Raw genomic sequence first — 20,753 nt, 5'->3', positions numbered from 1 at the left:
CTTTGAGATCTCTTTCAGTGTGGAGGTGAAGTGGCCAAGGAGGGCATTAAGCATGCATGGGCCTCACGGCTGGAGTGTAGCTGCCTTGGAGGAGTTGCTCTTGCTGCTGTGCGAAACCTCCAGAGAGATGTTGAGGAATGTACACACCAACTTGCATGTCATGTTCACTTACAACTTTTTTCCTGTTTTGTTTCAGGACATGTGTACTATGACTCTGATCATTACCTGAATTTCAAGAGAGCTATTGTAAAAGAAACTTTGGTTTTTATTCTGAAATCTTAACACCTTGAAGAACTAGGGCTCAGTCTGAAGTTGTGCACTTGTGTTTGAGTCTTTCTGACTTGGGTGGTGTTCTTTGTTGGAATAGAAGTAGAATGGACATGCAGTGTCTTTTCTTTGATGTGAAAGTGGTGTATGCTTCATCATTATATCACTAAAATTCCAGTATCCTCTTCTGCCTTTTTTATGATTTTTCCCCCTACATGGCTACATTTGGAACAACGAAGGAAATGAAAATTATAGGATACTGTAGAGATAAAGGGGAAGTTATGACTGTAGATAAATAGTGAAAAAATACATTGTGAACTGAGATAATCATTAAAAATAGTGCTCTGATGGTGCAGATGGCAAAGCTGAAAATTAGAAATTGACCATCTGCAGGAGTAAGTTGTCATTTAACATAAACTTATTTTTGTTACTGTGGTACACTAATGAAAAAAACCCTGTATGTTTAGAATAGCAAAATAAAGTTGTTCTATGAAAAATAAGATTAATAATACTAAGTAGTATGTTTTCCAGCATGCCAAAACTGATTTTCAGTTTTGTTCCCCGCCCCAAGTTCAGTCAGTGATACTAGTTAAGTGAAAGAAATATTAAGAAATTCTTAATTGTATTTAAGATGGGTCTTCAGCTTTCTGTTGGAGCTTACCTTTCTGACTGACAGCTCTTTAAAGTCCTTTTCTCACTCTGCCCGTGGACTGCCTTCCACCTGAGGGAAGGCAGGGGAAGCAAAGGAGGTGATTATTTTGCTAGCCAAGTAACTTGAGTTGCTTCACACGTGCTCTGGTAATTTTATTTTAATGAAGATTTTATTTCCTAATTTTAGCTGGCTTCAGGAGGAGCTCAGCTAGTCTAATGGTCTGTTAAGTGCGGCTTTCATAACTTCAAAATCTGTACTTGATGTGGAAGGACAGCCTGCTGTTTATCCCCTATGGAATGTCAAAGTTGTATTTTGAAATAGACCAGCTAGTGAAGGCTTGAGAACCCACTATACTAACCCAAATATTAATATTTCATTGAAAATGCCTTAGTATTGAATAGCTTTTGTATTTACCAACAGTAGTAATTTTTAATTTTGTTTCTCTTCTTACAATTTTGAGTTCAGAGAAAGCAGGAATATGCCTTTGTTCTGATTAGGCTGGCAGAATGCCTTCCTGTGCAGCGTGACATAGGTGTTGCTTTCCGAGATCATCTTGCAAGAAGCTCAGGCAGTTCTCAATACACAAACTGTTCGGCTTTCTGAGCAGCCCCTGGTCTTAATAAGAGGATATTGGGCTGTAAATTAAGGTGCTTCAGTGTGGTCACACTTGGCGATTAGCTTTATCCAAATCTTGTATTTAGAGATTGGTAGATTATTAAGAAGACTTAATTGTGTTATAATAGACTTGCTGTGTAAATAAACATCCTGGTAGATTGAAAGGATTTTCCCTATAATCACCAGAGCTAGCATGATATTTTCCTATGTGTTTCTTTCATACATTAATGTATGCAAGGATTGTTTTTTGTCTAAATGGAAATTTTAGTATTCTGAAGCCCAGTCTTGGACAGGGCAAGTAACTTCTGGCTTTGGGCTGGGATCAGAAAATAGCAGAGCTGATCACACGGAACTGCAGGGTAGCGAAGAATATGAAGACCACAGGAAGTACCTACTAGAATTACTCCTGTAGTGGGGCTCAAGTAGTTGTAGACCCATGTATATTCAGACAGGATCACTGATACTGTAAACAGAAAACCTTCTTTGAAAGAAAATATGTGTGATGTTAGTACTGAAGGCATTACATTTGATGTGATTTAATGTAGACACTTTTGCCATTGTTTGGGGATGGGTGGGTGTGTGGGAATGACAACGACGACGTGACACTCAAACCCCAAAAACATCTCCCAGCTCTCTTAACTTGATCATAGCTGCATCATTAAAACAGTGTACAGTATGCCTTCTAGAGATTCACATACTATCCAGACACAGTTAGTAATGTAGCTTATAGTTGTTTTCATGAGGATGAATTCAGTGGTGGCGGTATGTTACGGTGGCAATAAGCATTGCAGTATTTTTTTCATGTTTTGGTTGGACATGAAAAAATTGGCATGGAGAGAAAGTTCAAATTTAAGTCACGTTGCATTTCTTTGAGCGGAGATGATGTAAAATAACCAGATGAATAGTACTGATGTGATTTAAAATGCATTTAACAAATACACTTGGTTTTAGTTCTTCTTGGTTTTGTGTTTTCATCCTCTGTCGACTTATAAAACTAAAGGCAGTGAGAATGAGTCAACAATGAAATAAAATACACAGTTGTGTAGACATGGGTTAGACAAACAGAAAATTCCACAGGAGTGTACGGTCTTTCTTTTGTCATCCAGGAACTTGTAGGTGAAAAGCAAGTGATACCTTATGAGGTGTTGAGCTGTAGGTAGTAGGGATGATAGCTCTTCCATGTTCTCATAGGTTACATCTCATTAACACCATAAATATTACAGAAGTGGGCAATGGTATCATGGAAGTATACTTTGCATCAGTATGCATAGCTTATATTTCTTATTCAGCCCCCACTAAATTTGGCTGTGCATTTCTTAAATAGAACAGTGGTAGAAGCTTGCTTCCAGTTTCTAAAGATTGCCAGCTGCCTTACTAGAGTTCAGTTTGGGGACTCATATACTGTTTTCTTTTTTTTTTTTTTCTGTCCAATATATCCATTTTTGTGGAATAACATAAAAAATTACACTTTCCTGTAGCTGAAGTTAATAAAAAAAAATCTGTTCTTACTTGGATACCTGATCATTCTCTGAAACAGAGGAAGAAATCTGTCAGATAAAGGGGAAGAGAAAATGCGTCTTGTATCACATCCTAAACAGAAGTTAGGATGTGGTTAGTTGAAAGTGTGTGTGTGGTACAAAGCTGGTTAGAGTAAGGAAATACCGAACCAGTCCACTGAAAATGGCTGAGGCTAAAATCCAAGGAAGTGAGCAGTACTTGTGCTTAACTGGTAAACTGGTAACTCAAGAGAAAAGGAGTTTTCTTTATGTCATGGCTCTTAACCCTTGATAGATTGATATTGCTATCCTGTGGCCTTCTTGGAAGCACACAGGATGATGGTGGAGTCACCTGAGAGCGGAGGCAAGAGGATTTTGGAAGAGTTAGGGAGCCAGATTGATCAGTACCTCACTTCTGCACGAGTCTTTAAAATGTTAGTAGAACAACTCTCTTCATACGGTTTAGATACTGTGAAGTGGTTTGCAGGAGGTGGGGTGTTTACAAAATCAATCACAAAAATACATTGCTTGATTCATCTAATGAGCTTATATGTTGATTAAAAATACAAGTTGCATTCATGCAGAAGAAAAATGGCACTTAGGCTAATATCAGTTATTTTCTTTTGTCCTCAGTTTGTGATGGAAGAGCCTGGTTTTTCAGTACTTGGACTACTGGGAGAGTTGCAGCAGACTGGTACAAACGTATTAAACAGCCTGAAATGGTACTGTGCCAGCTGTTTTACAGTTGCATTATTTTCCCCTAAGGGTTTCTGTTAATGTTTCTAGTTCTATGAACTGTATTGCATCTTAAAAAGAAGTTGATATAGAAGGAAGGAAGCACTCCAGGTTTTGTTTTGTTGTTGTGGTTTTCTTTTTTTTTTTTTTCTTTAATATGCAGAGAGATATCTTTTGTACTCACTGTTTCTTCCTTTTTTAATGTTTGTAGCTTTTTGCAACAGTGTCAATGATAGGAAAGAATTCAGAATGGAAATCATATTTCAGCCTCTTCCTGCTTTTGACTTGGTTTGTAGGAACTTTTCTCATTGCCAGTCTTGTGAGCTGAGCAGTGGAAACAGTATTTTTTCAGACATGCTTTTTCTTTTTGTTCTTGTGCACGTCTCAATTTCATTTACTAAATCAAACCAGATTTCCTCTTAGCTTCAGCATCATCATTATTAGTCTACACCCTGTTGGTAACCTCTGAAATACGTTTCAGTTGCTTTTGAAATTCTTTTTAAGTAATCACTGTGTACAGCGGTGGTTAATAGTAGCAAAGGGGATTGAGAAGTGCTGTAAGGTCTTCTATCTCTTTTGTATTTGGGACAAGAAGAGTGACCAAAATCTTGTCCTTCCTAGGACCTTGTAACTTCTGGTAGAAAATAATTGCTTTCCAGACTTGAAAAATGTCTTATCTGTTGTGGAAGAAATGAGGAACCAGTGAAGATGCTATTTGTTGCTTGTGTGTATGCATGATTTGTTCTATTTTTGAAGTAATTAAATGTCAGTACAAGGAAGGAAATATTAGTTGCTTGGTGTAGAGTGCAGCAAAGCCTTTGTTGTTATATTGGACAATTAGTGACACTGAAATTCCTGTTAACTGACTCAAAGTGTGCTGATTTCTTAACTGGACAGATGATGTAATAATCAGGGTTGCTTGTGATGGGACTTTCTCTGTCCACTTGTGTTCTCAGTCCAGTCATAGTGTACTGAAGTACATTTTCACTGCCTGACTCTTAGAAGATAACTTTAGAGAATCATTTTCATGCATTAGCCTATAGAGAGTTTCACAGTGCCTTCTTACACAGGCATATTCTCTAATGATAGCTTGACTAGAATTAGTTTAGTGGAAAAAAGGTTTTCATAGTAAAGGATTTACACTTTCAAAGAATTTGGTGCTCTTTCTGAACGCCATCTTTTTGGGACTTGCTTCGGTGTGTGCTGATGATGTGTATGGCTTGCGTATTTGCTCGCGTACAAAAAGTATCCAGAGTCATTAGGAAATGGAAGCCCTTCGTTTTTGCGAGCATGAGCTGTGTTTTCTGTTTTGGAAAGCTCACTGCAATTTTCAAGTAGAAGTCTAGATATTGGAGGGACATAATTTTAGGAAACCTTGCCTCTTCTCTACTGTTCCTCTTGAGCCTTCCAGAGTTTGCATATAAGACTCACAGATTCTGAGAAATAACAAGTTGAGGATGTTACATTTCTTACCTGTTTTTTAGCTCAACTACCTCAAAATACTGAGATCCCAAATGTGTACTGGGAGAAAACATTAGACTTTGACAGGTAGTCTTTGAGAGGACATGATGCTTTGGATAGGCTCTGACTTTTTCAGTTAATAAATCAAATAATTGAGGCCCAACTTTATTGTATTCTTGGAATGTTAAGTGGTTTCTTCTTTATTTTTTTTTGGGGGGGGGGGGGGAACTGGTTAGTAGTAGAACTTTGAAACTTGGGTGTCATCATCACCTTTCTTTTCCTCCCTCTTTCTTTCCTCCATTAGTCAAAGCTCAGTGTATGACAAGGAGCTCTTTGGGCAATTGGACATGGAGACCTTTGGAGCCTGCTAATGTTGATGTGTGTCCTGTCATTCTGTAGTTAGGCAATGAGTGCATATTTAAATACTCTGTTGTTCTTTTTATACTCCAGAAGGGAAATTTGGTGTGAAAGCCTTGCTTTTAAATTTTGGGCAAAACTTTATAACATTTTTAAAAGTTTAAAATGTTTAGAACACAAATTGTTTTGGTTTTGCACTAAACTTTGAAGGAAGGCATAGTAAATTGTGTGTTGAAGGCAAAAAGGGAAGCCCTTAAAACGTACTTTTTAGGGCTTCCATCAGTGCTTGTGCACTTGCACAGGGATCTTCTAAGCAGAATCTCTGAACCATAGTAGCCATGCGTAGGAGAAATAATTAAGGTCTTCCAAAAAATCTTAAAGAGTAAAGAAAGTAAGGTTAGAACCAGAGGAGTGCTAAGCTAGTGGAATTTGATTTAACCTTGCGCTAGGAGGGAGATTGTCTCTTCCGATTATCAGGAACAGTTTTCAGTAATGGCAGATCAAATTTTCAAGTACACAGACTGACTTAGGAAAATTTTGAGAAAGAATCGGTTTTAAGCAGAAACTGCAACTAACTGTTGAAAATGCTGCTCTTGCAGCCCGTTCTAAGCTCCTCCTTTATCTAAGGGACAAGCATTTTGATACTGACTTTTTGTGGCAGCTGTCAGGCCAATACAGCTTGTTTCTGAAAATGTCCTACTGCCCTATATTGTTCCTTGTATTTTTATCTGCATTTAGACACCTCTGCGTGAATTGCAGTGGTGCATGAGCACTGGCCAGATTAGAGGGGGAAGAAGCCATAATTTTGTTTTACAGTTTCCTTAAAACACATTTGAAAATGAATGCCAAAAAGTAACAAGTTAATAATGGCTGCTGATGTTATGGGAAGAGTTGCACAAATTTGATTCTGAGGTTTAAGTGACTTTTAATATCCCACTGTACAGTAGGAGACTGAATATACTATATTAAGAGTTTAAATACTTTATGGGGAATAAATACTGAGTAATACTTTATGGACCTTAAAGCAGATCATTAATAATGATCTCTGCAGAATTGTACTAAAATGCTGTTTAAGAAGAACCTGGTTGATGTTGGTTTTAGTACAGACCAACAACCCCTCTCAATTTTCCAGATCTCCTTTCCCTTCTTCCCTTCACCTTGTTTGGCTGGTGACAGCATTCTTCCACAGCGCACCTAACATGCAGCAGGCCACTCTTCCAGCCATGTGTAGGCTGCCCCACACATTCTGCCAGCATCCCTGCTGCTGGTCCTGCAGGGTGCTGGGACCTTCCTCGTTCCAGTGTTGCTATCCTAGAGACTTTGCTGCTTTATTCTGCTCCAGCATCTCTGCAGTAACACCCTGCTCTGTAAGACCTTCCCAAACATCCTCCCTCTCCAAGATTTCCTAAGCTTGGATAGTTATGATGTCTGTTGTGAGGAAGTGTATCTGTTCCACCCAGTAATAGTTGCTAAGCAGGACATTTCTTCTAGCCCCTTGGCAGCACAGGCTGCTTCAGTGCAGACCATTTAACTTGTACAAGGAAATTTTATTGTTTTAACATCGTGAGCTCTTTAATCCCCTTTTTAAGTGCTTTTTCTGAGGCCGTACTCATTTTGTGTTGTGCTTTGCACTGATACTACTGTTCTCCCTTTTTTGTAATTATATGTTGTATGTCACAAAGAGTCTCTACTATCCTTGCATCTTAAAATGAACCAGAATAGAATAGAGCTGTTGTAGACAACTGTGTCTTGGAAGTTTGCAGACTGCTTATGTCGGTGAGAAGCAAAGAGGTTGGCTTGGACTCTGGCATTAATTCCCAGGGCCCTTGGGATGAGAAATTGGAACAAGATTTTTTTGTTTGGTTGGGTTAAAACAAATGAGGCCTTATTTGTATAACTGTTTTCAAAGTTACAAGCTGCTGTTTGGCCACACCATTTGTTTGACCCTCATGTACAAGTTTGTTTTATTTCCAGGATGCTTTTACAGCACCAATTTTCTTTCACATCTGAAGTATTTTTCAGTTGTTAGAGGCTGTTACTGAACCAGAGAGTGAATTGGCCACCTGCTCCTATAGCTGTTCCTCCACGCTTTCTCAAGAGAGAAAAGTCTTTTGCGTCTCACATATCTTCTTCCTTGAGGCAGAGGATGAGCGCTGATGCAAACAGAAGGCTGCCCTTCCTTATATGTGTCTCATCACCTGTGTTACCCTGCCCTTTCTGCAGGAGCAGCTGGACCTGGGAATGGGGGGACCTCAGAGGCTCATTTTCTGGTGGGGCCTGTCTCTGCTTGTTCCTTGGCTTCAGGTCAGAAGGTTTGGGTTCCTTCTGTCAGTAGGGAGATGCTTGGGATCTCAACCACACTTCCAACAAATAACACATCCTAGTTTTAAATTATTTTGAGCTACAGCTGGCAGTGTTTGTCTTTCTGAAGCATTGTTAATTAATTGTGTTGAAACTGCAAATTATTGTGAGTTGTTTTCTGCGACTAGTCTAATAGTTCATGTAATCATCAGGTAAAATGTGTATGTGTCTGTGGAAATTTCATGTATTTCTGAATCTCACCTCTGAAAGAGACGAGGGAAGGCAAGGTAGGCAGTGAAGACACAGAAGGTGAGGTGCATGCTGAAATAGGGTGGTTATTTGCAGATTGCAAGAAAGGACTGTGTAAGGGAAGAAACTTCCAGTATTTCTGCGGTTTCTCAGGATCCCTGTAGTGTTGGGCCTTCCGTTTCCCTATCAATAGGTCTGTCATTCCTCATTACAAAAGGCAGGCAGTATTTCTGTGTAATGCTATCAGTACTCTGATAGATTTCAAGGGGAGACTGATGTTTAAGAACCCAAATAATTTTTGTGAAAACTGAATTTCTCTTGACTTTGAACAGTTGCTTATATTGTGCTGTGTTTAAAATAGGAATTGTAAGCTTTTGAATTTCATGAAAACACAGAAGACATCATCACAACTGTGCCTAAGCAAGTTTAAGATTCATATGATAGGAATTTTTACACTGAATTGTTGATATTCTGACTGGTTGCAGCAGCAGCAGGTATGAAGGGGGGGGGGGGGGAGAACAAGCACAATTTGAGCATGCCTTTCTGTGTTTATTTTAGTGAGATTTCTTAGATGTTCTTATTTCCCACTTTTTTCCCAAGAATGCGTAATTTGGCAGCTTCGGAAGTATTATTTTGAAGAATATTATGCAGTTCTGTCAGTTAATCTTGTTGAGTTGACACATGGTTGGGTGGGAAGGGAGACTGAACAGGAAGGAAGGTCCTTGTTCCTGAATGTCATTACTGCATAGCTCTCATATCCTCAAGGATTACCCGGACAAAAGCTGAGTCAGAGCACAGCAGCAGTCTGCACTACAGCAAGACATGGCCCAGTTCAGGATTTTGGACTGCATGATCAATCACAAATGGAGTTTCATATGTAACCTGTATTGTGCGTGGAGTGGTCAGGTTTGTTGTTTGCTTGTCCTTAAGTATTTTAATATGATTATATAATTGGGGGGGGGAGGCTACAGTTTATCTCTTTTCCCCACCCCCTAGTTCTGTTAAGTATGTAGTATTAGAGATGATGCCATTTGCTAGGGAGTTTTACTAAGCATACAAAACATGCTTTGACTATGTAATTGCTTTTTTTAACACTCAGAGTACTTTAGATTGTTCTCTTATTCTTTAGCTTTGAGGTGTTTTACTTCAAGAATTGCACAAAAAGATAAATATCACATACAGGAAGGGGGAGATGTGCCAGGATAAACTGCATTGTTAATAAATACAAAGCCGATAATGTTTTCCTGCTTTAAAAGAACTCAAACATCTTGACTATTTCAAAATACTTGATCATGAATATGATTTAAAAAATAGTTTGAGGGGAGGTTGTTACATATTTTTTTAACATATAGGATAAAATAAATTTCCACAGGATGTTATTCAGTTCTTAATATGGACAGATTTAAACCTAATTGACTGACTTGCTGCAGAACCGGAGGAAAAAAAAACCCTCCAAAACAAAACCTACCTGGGTTTTGAATGGAAATGTTATAAAATAGAATCTGAAGGGTTTAAATACTGAAGGGTTTAAAAAGGTATATGCAGTTCTAATATGACTTTCAAGGTACTCTAGATACTACCTGTATTTCTCATATAACATTTAGCCAGCCACTGAAGAAAATGTATTTTATTCTTCTTTGCTGTAAGGTGAAGGTAAGCATTTCTTACAAAGTTGCATTTTCTGTACAGTAACTAGAAGCAGGTGATTCAGAAATATGCCCACCATGCACAGCAGTCATTTGAAACAATATGCCATTTGAAATACAAACAACCTCTGTATGTCATGTCTGTCCTGAAAACTTCTTAATGGGGAAGATACATTGCTGTGTGATGGTGCTGGTGTTTTGGTGAAGGCTTTTTTTGTGTTTTTTTTTCTTTTTAACATGATGCAAAAGCTGATTCACAATGTCTGGGTTTTTTGAGTCATCTTGTGTTATAGGTTAAAGTCTCTTCTGCTGAATTTGTAAAAACAGAGGAGACTTGAGGCTTAAGTCATAATTTTCACAGAGGCTTAACTGTTTCACTGTTTGATCTAGTTTGCTTACACATATGTAAGAATTCATCTGTATAGGCAAATTCAGTATGACAGTTGCTTCCCATATTTCAGCGGAATCAAGAAGTAAGAAAAGGCTTGGCTCATGATGTGGGCAGCCCCATGAAGTCTTACAATGAGTTTGATGTAAGTAGAGGGAAGGGAAAGGGGGATTGTTTTTTGGGCAGATTGAAGTGAAACATTTTAAAAAAAGCCCAAAAAACCAGCACCACCACCTCCCTGCTTCCCACCTCCACCCCACCCCCCAACCAACCCAACCCCAGAACAGGGTTCACATAGTATAAAGACTGTTTCTTACCTTACCTTACCAAGCTGGAAAGAAAAAAAACAAGCCTTAGATCAATATACTTCAAATTACTTGCATGTTTGAGGTAGAAATGTTGTTGAAGTGTTTGATCTTGCTAGATTTTAAGTAGACTATGCAGTTGCTGTGTTGAGGTTTTTTGGTGTTTTGGTTTTTTTTTAACTGAAGTCAGGTCTCTGTAAACCATACATTTTAATGAGTTGCTGCTGATATTTTTCTTTGAAATGAAGCTGAAAGTTCATTTATGGGATATTGCTGCAGCTACTTTTATCCTACTGCATTGCAATGCCATGGCAGAAGTGGAGGTGGTCAGGTCTGGTGAGGCATGCACTCTGCTATGTTACAGCAGTGTTGCTCTCTATGTTCTCCACCTAGCAGTGTCCAAGCAGACTGCTGGTGAGAAAGCAGATGAGTGACCTGTGAAGTTTGAGACTAACAGCTCTTTCTCAAGTGTAACCTCAAAGCACAGTTTGGTTTATGGTATCCTTCTGTTAATGCAGCTTTTTTGGCAATTTCTATCCAGCACCAGTAAAACATCAAGGGATGAATTGCTGCTTGTGATCTGAGAGCTGAGTTTGAAGGCTTGCCTTATAGGAAAACAAGTTTTCTTTGAAAGAGTCATCAGAAATATATATTCAATAAGGAGGTACAAACCTACCTTGTTGCCTGTATGTGACTAATAATTTCTCAGATCAGGTTACAGAGGCATTCTAAGGATTTGTTTTGTTTTTACTGCCCCCCCCCCCCGGCATGCATTTCCCAAATTTTTTTTGCGTTTTTTGAAACAGTAAGCGAACAAGTATGAAATAGGCAGGAATATTTTCTTCTGTCTACCATGATAATTTAGATTTTATGAAAAGTACTTTCACAGTACAGCATGAAGGTTACCATGACTGGAGACAGTTGCCCTTTTCACTCTGATGCAGCAAGCTGTTACGTGCATTAGAATGTTTTCAAAGGGTATGCTGTATTTTGTACTAAATCAGAAACTTCTAAAATAAAATTATTAGATTATGAAAAATCAGTGTAGTTCTGTTGATGTCAGTGAATTACAGTTTTTAGCCCAGTCCTTGGATGGGATTGATGGCTATCATGTGATCCATGAATAATCACTTGGAAGCCACCTGTGGTACTCTTAAGAGTAAAGAAATAAACCAAACTGCTTGCAGTTTTTCATCTTTCACTGTTTGTTCATGGGGCAGCTTCATTACCTATCTTGTATTCTTTCTTAAAAAGAGTTAATGCAAAGTACTGATGTGCCTTGCTTCTTTTCTGTGTTGTCTGTGACTTTTGTCTTGTGGGACATGGGGAAGATTTAAGTGTGAGACTCTTGTGGGCAATTTAGAACCTGAGTGTGATTTACAAATACAGGACTACTGAAGGAGAGTAGCAGGTAGAAAGTTTGTATCCTGTGGAAGAGCGCACTATAAATAGTTTTCTGTGTCTGTATTTACCCAGACTGCCCCAACAGTATAACAGATTATTAATTCTATTGTTACTATAGTGTGGTCTTGGTAAACAAGTAATTTTCAGTGCTTTTTGTTTTTTTTTTAAAAAGTCTGTGTGTGTGTGAGAATGTTTTAAAGCTAAGGCAATTTTTTTTTTCCTCTGATAGTCTGGTGTTTATGGAGTTGTAGTCTCAGAATCATAACTTGGCATACTAGCCATGATCCAAGTAAGAGTTCTTCAACAAATGTGTGGAAGTGCTAAGTAACGTTTTTTATTCAGTAACATAACAACTAGGTTCATCTTCTGTAAGATGCAGAAGGAGCTACTCCTCTGTCCTTGTATGGTTTTTTATCAGCCTTCAGCATGCAGGCAAACTCTTGATGTGCTTGGTACATCTATTCACCTTGTGGCCATGGTGGGATATATTAGAGCAAGCATGTCTAAAACAATAAATACCACTTCTTTAGATGGTTGGAAGAATTACTGGTAGATAATATAAAGCAGATGATGTAACGGTTTTGTGTTTTTCTCCTTGCATCACAAATACGTTGCTTTCAAGTGTTAGGTAGGGAACAGTAGACCACCAGAATGTAGGTTGTCTTGCCAGCGAAGAGCGTTGGACGTCTTATCACTGTGGTCTAAGCAGGCTTTTATTAGTTTGAGGAAAGCAGACCTTCTCATGTGGTGTTCTCACTGGTTCTTTTCTGAACAACATCTGTATTATATTTTTTTATCTTATTACTGCATCCTGACCTCTAAAAATAACAATAATGTTCTTTAAGCCACATAAATATTTAAATCTTGGGTTTCTCAGCCAGAGACAGGTATTCTGCAAAGCTCTGTAAACTCATGGAAGGGTGAGCCTGACCACTGAAGTTGCTGTGCTTGGAGGAACCTCCTCATCAAAGACTGTATTGATGTGCATGTATGTATGTTAATATCTTGTGAAGTTATAGCAGCCAAGAACTCTTTATGTCTGTTTTTTTTTAACTTGAGTTCATTATTGCAGATTATATTTTCTGTGAGGCAGTATGTGAGAATGAGACACTGCAGTGCAAGCCTGGCTCTCATGTTGCCTTCAAGCCCTGGAACACAGCAGTACTGCAGCAGCTGCTGCACTGCAGCTGTTTCTCTTCTTTTGGAGAATCTCTGCTAACGTTAAAAAAAGCTTTCCAGTCTTCCAAATCTGCCACTTGGAGGATGAAATAACAAAGGTGGCTGCATTCCTTCAGAGATAGGTGCAGCTGATAATGGTTTTGAAATGTGATGTTTATGTTGTCTTACTGTGCTCTTTCTTCTCTTTATCTGCTGCCTCAGGGAGGGAGGGAATATGATAAAAATCTTGTCTTGTAGCAGTGCAGGGTGTGATGCCTTTAGTTTTATTGAGTAAAAGGTGTAAAATCATTGCAGGAAATAGCTGGTGACTTCATTCATTGTGGGAATTCACATTGCTGGAGAAATACATTTTGTAATGTCCAGAAGTAGGTTTCAGGGAAGTAGCTTGGCAACAGTGAGCAATCCAAGCCATAGTAATAGGCATGCAAAGACAAGCGGTTCCTAAATAAGCAAATAGATTTGTGTTAAAATAAATTTCTTCTCTCTCCACACCAACTTCCAGACAGAGATAAAAATGTAGATTTAGTAATCTGTATCATCCGTTCTTATTGACATGCTCAATGTAAATTGTGAGGAAATATGCAGGACTGTGTGATGTGAGGAAGTCATGTAGGATCACATCATAAGTCAGCATTCAGAAGCTTCTGGATTTGCAGCTAAACTGAAAATCCTGTGGACAACTTTCTTCTCTTTATCGTCTTAGTGATGTCTCATCTCTGGGCATAAAGATGTAAGATTTTTTTTTTTCAAGTTAATGACTTCACAGTCCTTTTTAAAGCATCTTCCTGTGCATTGTATCTGTAAATGAAGTTCTTAGCTGAAAAAACTGCTTTTCTTCCTCTGTTATATGTGCACAATCGAGTACAAATGTAGGGTTTTGAAGTAATTTAACTTGGGTTTTAGGATATATGGCTTTGCATCTGTGTGTGCTGATTTTTATGTATTTGGTATAATACAAAAGCCTTTTCACTGCTAGGTTTAAGACTTAAAACTTAAGTGCAACGTTATATAGTATCTTCAAATGTCTTGAAACATGGGACAGGATTATATTTATGTGGTGAATTTGTCTGCAGGAGTTTATTAATAGTCTCTGTATTATAAAGCTTTAACAATGAGTAGCTCAACTTGTATATTTAGAGGTTATTTTTGAGGAGGAAAGTTGCGTATGTGGGGATGTAAAGAATCTTGACACATTTGTCTTACAAGTTTTGTGGTGGTTTTGAGCCATGTTCTCTGTGTTAAACTTCCTAAGAAGTTTAGGCTTGATAGGAATAGTTCTTCTCTCAAGTCAGTTCTTAAAACTCTCACGATGTGTTTAGGTAAATCTTCTGCAAACAGAGCCAGACTCTGGAGTAACAACTTCCTTGCAATAACCATGTTTAGGGTGACAATTTGGATTTTGACATTGGAAGTTAATTCCCTGATCTTCCAAAGGCTTCCACAGGGCAGGGCAGAGACATTTCTGTTGTACGTGAGATAAGACTTAAGATCATTCAGTTCTGTAATGTTGCTATTTTATAAGATTTTAACAACTTGAATTATCAGCAGGCACAATGGTGTTTTTTTGCAGGTGAAGCAGTGTGGCTAGTCTCTAAATTATCTCATTTTCTTGTTTTTAGAACAGGAATGAGCATAGTCTATTTATGTTGAAAAGCTCAGTAGCTTCAAGCCAGAGAAGATCAACCTCATGCTTATGTTCCATAGAGGGTAGGTGTAAAGCCCTTACTCAGCATTGTAGCTGCATCATGGAGTAGCCTAGTCCAAGCACAGAGGTTTGCCATAGGGACAGAGAGGCTGTGGGAAAGTGAGTGCTCTCTTGGGTGGTTTGGTGAACTTAAACTATGTGCCTTGTACAGAGCTGATAGTGTTTTGAACCACAACATAGCCTCTGGCTTTGGTAGAGAGAAACAGTGTGAACTGAAGGAAATGTGTAGCTAGTTTCAGAGCTGGCATTAGTTTAAAGCTGTAGTGCATCTGTGCAGGTCAGATTTTATGCTGTGCAGTAATTTTGTTTTTCTTAATAATGGCTGCTGCAAAAATATTTAACATGTAAGTAGGTATGTTATAAGTCTGGTGAAAGTGTAGTGGGAAGCTATCTGGTATGTTGTATGTTTGATAAAGTCCACATTATTCCAGAAAGCAAAAAGAGTATAAACTTTGTTGAAACTCATTGCTATTTTTGCAGTAATGTACTTGGCTGGGGACGTTGGCAGTGTTTCTTATCATTCTCTCCCCATTTGTAGGAAACAGAGTGGGTCATGGGGTGGCTCATATTCTTGGGTCTATCAAAAAGTTCCCATAGGCTGAAAGAAGGCAGTTCTTGACAGGTGGTGACTCTGTGCAAACCACTCTTTATCACTGCTGTCAGACTGCTGAGAACGTTCTTTTATCATGCATGGAATAACCTCAAACATTGCTTCAATGCTGAGGGGCAGAAGCATGCTTTCTTAGTCTCCAGTCTCTGATATTTCCAGATTAGACTGTAAGGTGAGGACAAAGCATTTCCTATTCTTAACAAGCAACGACAGAACAAGCAGAGAAGGAAAAGCTTCAATTTAGCTAAATTAAGATCACATGATATTTTGCTGTTATGCTACCAGCCCTGCAGATGTTTCCTTTCTTTCCAGTTTAAGGATGTAGCTGTTAAGAAGGGAGGCTTTTGCTAATGAGCCTATAAGAAAACAAGGAAGCTTTCAATTTCTTTTTGTTTTTAATGTTTTTCTGACTAAATTTAATACCAAGAACTCTGTGTTTATTATTGTAATGCTAAATGCAAGATATAAACAAAACCACATTGTGAAAATAGTTTGTATCTCTGTCCTGTGAAGTACCTGTACTCTTGTTTCTTGGTGTAGTTGCTTGAAATGGGCTGTTACTCTGTGGAAGGCATGATCTACACAGAAGTGCACATAATTAGCTTTGAAAAGAATCTCGGTAAAGCAGTACAGTTTTTGGATGTGGACAAACTACTACAAATATGTGTGTATATATATGTGTGCACATGAAATACAGTATACTTTTTTGTGTTTATGTGTGTATAAAATCAAAATAAGACATTTAAATGGTAGATTAGGATCATTTTAATGAGATGAAGCATGCTAAACTTGCTAGTATCTAGTGTTTTAAGGGAAATCTGCTAAGTTAGTTTATGTATAAATCTGAATAATTCAGGGATTAGGTGCTAAGTGTGGAGAAGTCCTGTCTGAGCTGTGGAGGAGTATGTCATGCCAGACCTGATCTTGCTTTTGCTGAATTTAAAAGTATAGTGCAAAGAAGTCCATGTATCAGAACTACTGTGTAAGAAAACCAGAGCTTACTCTCTGTTAAAAGAAAAAAAGAAGTATCTTAAAGTCTAGCCAGATTTAGCAGGTTAGGATTATCCCTTCTTCAAAGTAAAAAACCTGTTTCTGAGTCTCGCCTGGCCTGGGAAGCTGCATGCTCCTTTCATTCAGGCACGTATGTCCAGTTAGGCTCAGTTTACAGACCCAATTGGTGTCGCTGCATTTAATCCAGATCCAGGTAAACTGAACAGTTTTCAGTTGAACAGACACATGGCAACGACATTTTTGAGCGTCCATTTTCAGACTGTCGTATCAGTACGTCCTGGAGTGGTTTGCCAGTGTAAAGCTAGTTATTTGTCTTGTGATGGAGGACTTTGATGTCAGATCAAGAAGTGTCCCCCCGCCAGGTATAGGCTTTCTCTAACCCTTCCTTTCTGTATTTGAGTTCAGGGGGAAAAAATGCAATATAAATGTGTGAGCATTGGAAGATGAGGGAGTAAAGTAAAGGTTGCTGTAGGTGGCCTTCAGCTTTGCTTTTCAGGTCTTGTGGAGCAGTGATGACACTGATGTGAGCACCAATTGCTGTGCTCTAACAGGGCAGCCTTTCATGAAGAGTGGAGCAGAGTAAGGAAAGTTTAAGCTGTATAATAAGCTGCATATGTGGAGGTTTCTGTTGTTTGTTTTCTGTGTGTGTCTTGACTTTATTGAGAACTGAAATCCTTTATCTTGAAAATACCATTTCTCCTCTGAATGTTGTTTACTACAACAGTAATTACAAAAGTACACAGAAACGTGTCTGTCTGTCCTTCTCCTTCCACCCCTAAGCCAGCTCTGTAGCCTGTGTGGTACATGGCAGTAATGCATGCTTCTTTCCCTGTGCTTCCCAGCCATCTGCCCCTTAGTTCGTATATTTGGAATAGTTATGTGTTGCTTTCTTGAGCCTTTCTCCTTACCTGGGCTTGGCTTGAGGATGTGATTCATGTATTTTATTGAATTGAGTTATTCAGTTTTGAGATTCATGTTTCAAAGTCTGCATTGGTGTCCTCACCAATCTCTGCTGCAGGCAGCCACTGCCTTTGTTGTTGAACTAGAAGAATATTCTAGGCCTGTATTACATCTGGGTGGGTTTCACACTTGTAAAAGTGATAGGTTTGCTGCCAGGACCACCTCCTAGCACATACCTGAATTAACTTTGGTTAGGCCCCCAAAAAGGACCTGTTGCTTTGGCCACCTGGGCTTAATGCTGTAATGGTGCATCAAAATGATAAAGAGCGGGCTCCTGTGAGGGAGACACCTAGACCTGTGGTCACTCCATTGAGTGACATTCACATCTTTATTGCCTTGCCCATGTTCTGAAATGTCTTGTCTCATTACAGCTATTGGTAGGACCCATTAAGGGCCTGAGTGGCGGAGAGCTGTTCACAGAGACCACCTTGCTGCTGGTGGTGGTTGCTCAGGGCCTGCCTGATCAACCAAGGTGAGCAGCAAACATGAGAAATGGCATTGCCCATCCTTGCCCTTAGTCTTACGGCAATCACTAATACTTTATTTCTGTTTTCCTATTGTTTGATACTGAAACCATTCATTGCAGTGACTTTCTATCCATCTGGAGTCATAAAGGATTTGGATCTTGTTGTAGAGAGATAGTAGAGTTCTTCAGTTTGCTTGCCTTTGTCCTTTCCAGTTACTGCATCCCCCTCAGTTGCAACTCAAGAGAAATGTTAGTGTTGGGGAGTCTCAGCTAATATCCTGCACCTCATGTATGCATAACACCCACGCTGCAGGAGGTGAATGGGGTCCCCTGGTGACTCAGAGAGCTGATATTTTCCCTGAGTTTCAGTATTGGAGTAGTCTTCCTCTGGAGACTGATTTTTATTTCCCTCCACCACTGCTTCCCACCCCACACACCCCCCACACCCCCCCAGTTGCTGCATGGAAGAAGACTTGTGCCCCCTAATTCCAAAAGCAGACTGTCTTCTACTGTTGCCAGTGGTCCCGGAGAGAGGGCATCAACTGGACCACTTCTCTCTCTCTCTCTGTGAATACTGTCTACTGGTGGTTGTGTGTGTGAGGACTCGGGCAGCATTAATCTCCACATCTCAGCTTTCTCTTGTGGTGAGAGTGGTTTTGTAGCTGTTTGATCTTTTGAGATTTGAGGGCTTGTTTACATCTTCATTTCCTGTTTCAGGTGCTTCATGGCGAGGCTGCCTCCTCTTGAGAACTGCTGAAAACAAGCTCAGCAGTTACTAGCATCGGGCAACAAAGTCCTTCCTGCAGTTTTCTTAAGTATATAGCACTGAACTGGACAGGATGGAGACAGATACCTTCCGTTTCATGCTTTGAGGGTCTTGCTACCAGTCAGTAGGTCCAGCATGGTCTGTTGGGTGGGATCCATTTTCCTGTGGCCTGTTCTGGAAAAGAATGATGGAATACTTAGGGACATTCTGGGGTAGGAAACAGGTTCCCCTTCTGTACTTCAGTATGTCTCTATGTATCAAACTGTCTGATTCTTCAGTTCAGAGTATGCTCTTATAGTGTCTCTCTGTAAATAAAGGCTTGTTCATCCTGAACTACTTTCACTGCAGTCTGCTATGTTGTGGTCATATCTGGTTTTAGTGAAGTGCAGTTAATAAAAAGTACATGTCAGCACATAGTAAATGTCAGCAATTGCATAAATATATTGTGTATATACTGTTGTATATATTGTCCTGTCAATTTGTATTGCATGTAAGATGTATATTGAGAGTTGAACTCATTATTGGGTAGAGGGAATCTGTTATTTTTAACATTATAGTGATTTATTTCTACTTAGCAAAGTTCAGTTTGACATACAAACAGGAGGTAGTGTAATGTTTATATTTCTGAAAGGCAGACAAAAGATGTACTCAGATTAATTTAGAAATCACAGATGCTTAATGGTAGGGTTTGAACATGATTTGTATATAGTCTCCTTTAAAACTAAATTCTCAAGAGAGTCAGAGACTACACAGGCAGACTTTCGAAGCAAAATTTTTTTTTTAAAAAGTAATATTTAAGGCAGAGGCTTTGCACATAGATGTCTATAGCCTCAAGGCTGTGTAACATCTTGTTATGTGGAGGGAGTGCAAGAGAGAAAAGTCCTGTGGAGTTGATAGAGCATGTAGATGCAACTAATTTGTGTTCATTATATATCTGCCCTCTGCTTAAATCCATATAGAAATTAAACAGTAAATATTTTTTTTTTTTTAAACCTTGCTGCTTGTTTAGTGTGAAGGGTGACTTTGGGGTAGCATGCAAAAATGAATGCTCCAGTTTGACACTCAAAATACTGAAATGTTTGGAATGATTTGTTAATAAACTGTACAGGCTAATTTTGGTCTTGGTAAAGAAGGGGCAACTTCTTTGAGGGACCAATATTATGCAAGCACTGCTGCAGATGCCTTTGCGATTTTGCTTGAAGTTTCTTAACAAGTCTAGCACGTATAACTGTTAAATATGTAGTTGATGGGTTTTTCTCAATCCCCCCCCCCCTTCCTTTTTGCAAATTCTAGATGTCTTTTTTTGGTTTTTTCCATGGTGTTAGCTAGCATCTAAGCTAACATCTAAGATCATACACCTAGGATTCTTGCAGGTTTCCTTTTACCCCACCAATTTAGCAGACTGATTTCTGAGCATCACTGTGGGTTTGGAGATACTGATGGTTGCACCTTCTAGCTGTCTTATGAGGACAGAAAACGATAGAAGACTTCTTTGAGGGAAGGATGCTGTCAGTACATGTACTGCCAGGTTATATTTTCTGCCTGAATTTCTGTCCTGGCCAACATCCTTCCTACCTGTTTAGGTGAAGACTACAGCATTTTGTCAAGCATAGAAGTCAGCAGTTTGAACAAGTAGGTATTTGATTTGGAGGCCTAAAATTGTTACATACGTTTGGGGTTTTCTGTGTTCCAGTTTTCCTGCTCGGCCCGTAGTAGGTTTTTTTTTCAGTAAGAGATGAACATTATTTGCTGAGGCTGAAAGGGATGGAACTCATTTGTTTGTTTTGAGGAGAAAGCTGTGTCCTGAATACAGGGAGGATGGATTTACTTAAGGTGTCACCTTTGTGTCAGTAATTACTTTTCTTTGGCTGGGAATGACTGACTTCTGTATAAGATGCTTTTTGTACATTCCAGTTTGATTTAAAGACATGTCTTACTTCACCACAGCTTGAGACTGTTTCAGTATGTGATCATAGTATTTATCTTTATAAATGTGACCCATCTTGTTTGAAATCTTCAATTTGTGAGCTTTAACTGAAAGGAAAAGACCCATTTTGCACCTTCTATGAATGATTCTACTTTTGAGGTGCTACTGAGATAAAACCTTGGCTGTCTTTCTCTGGGTGCTGGATGTACCTCCCTATACTGCAAATGAGGATGGGGACATGTCAAAGGTAAGT

General features: G+C 39.0%; 1 protein-coding gene across 6 annotated transcripts in view; it reads left to right on the top strand.

Annotated features, from left to right (window-relative positions):
• ARHGAP21 (Rho GTPase activating protein 21) overlaps positions 1-20,753 on the top strand; it is a 119,036-nt gene that overhangs the window by 25,317 nt on the left and 72,966 nt on the right. Inside the window, exon 1 of one of the 6 annotated variants that reach the window (XM_027781668.2) lies at positions 8,895-9,039. The exons of the other annotated variants lie outside the window; for them this stretch is intronic. Within the exon in view, the coding sequence (XP_027637469.2) occupies positions 8,956-9,039 (84 nt within the window). The 5' untranslated portion in view covers positions 8,895-8,955. Of the gene's footprint in view, positions 1-8,894; positions 9,040-20,753 lie in introns of those variants that run through there. 6 annotated transcript variants of the gene reach the window in all.

The sequence above is a fragment of the Falco peregrinus genome, chromosome 5 (genome assembly GCF_023634155.1).
Source record: "Falco peregrinus isolate bFalPer1 chromosome 5, bFalPer1.pri, whole genome shotgun sequence".
In the NCBI taxonomy this organism is placed as follows: Eukaryota; Metazoa; Chordata; class Aves; order Falconiformes; family Falconidae; genus Falco; species Falco peregrinus.
This window is presented reverse-complemented; position numbering and strand designations above follow the sequence as displayed.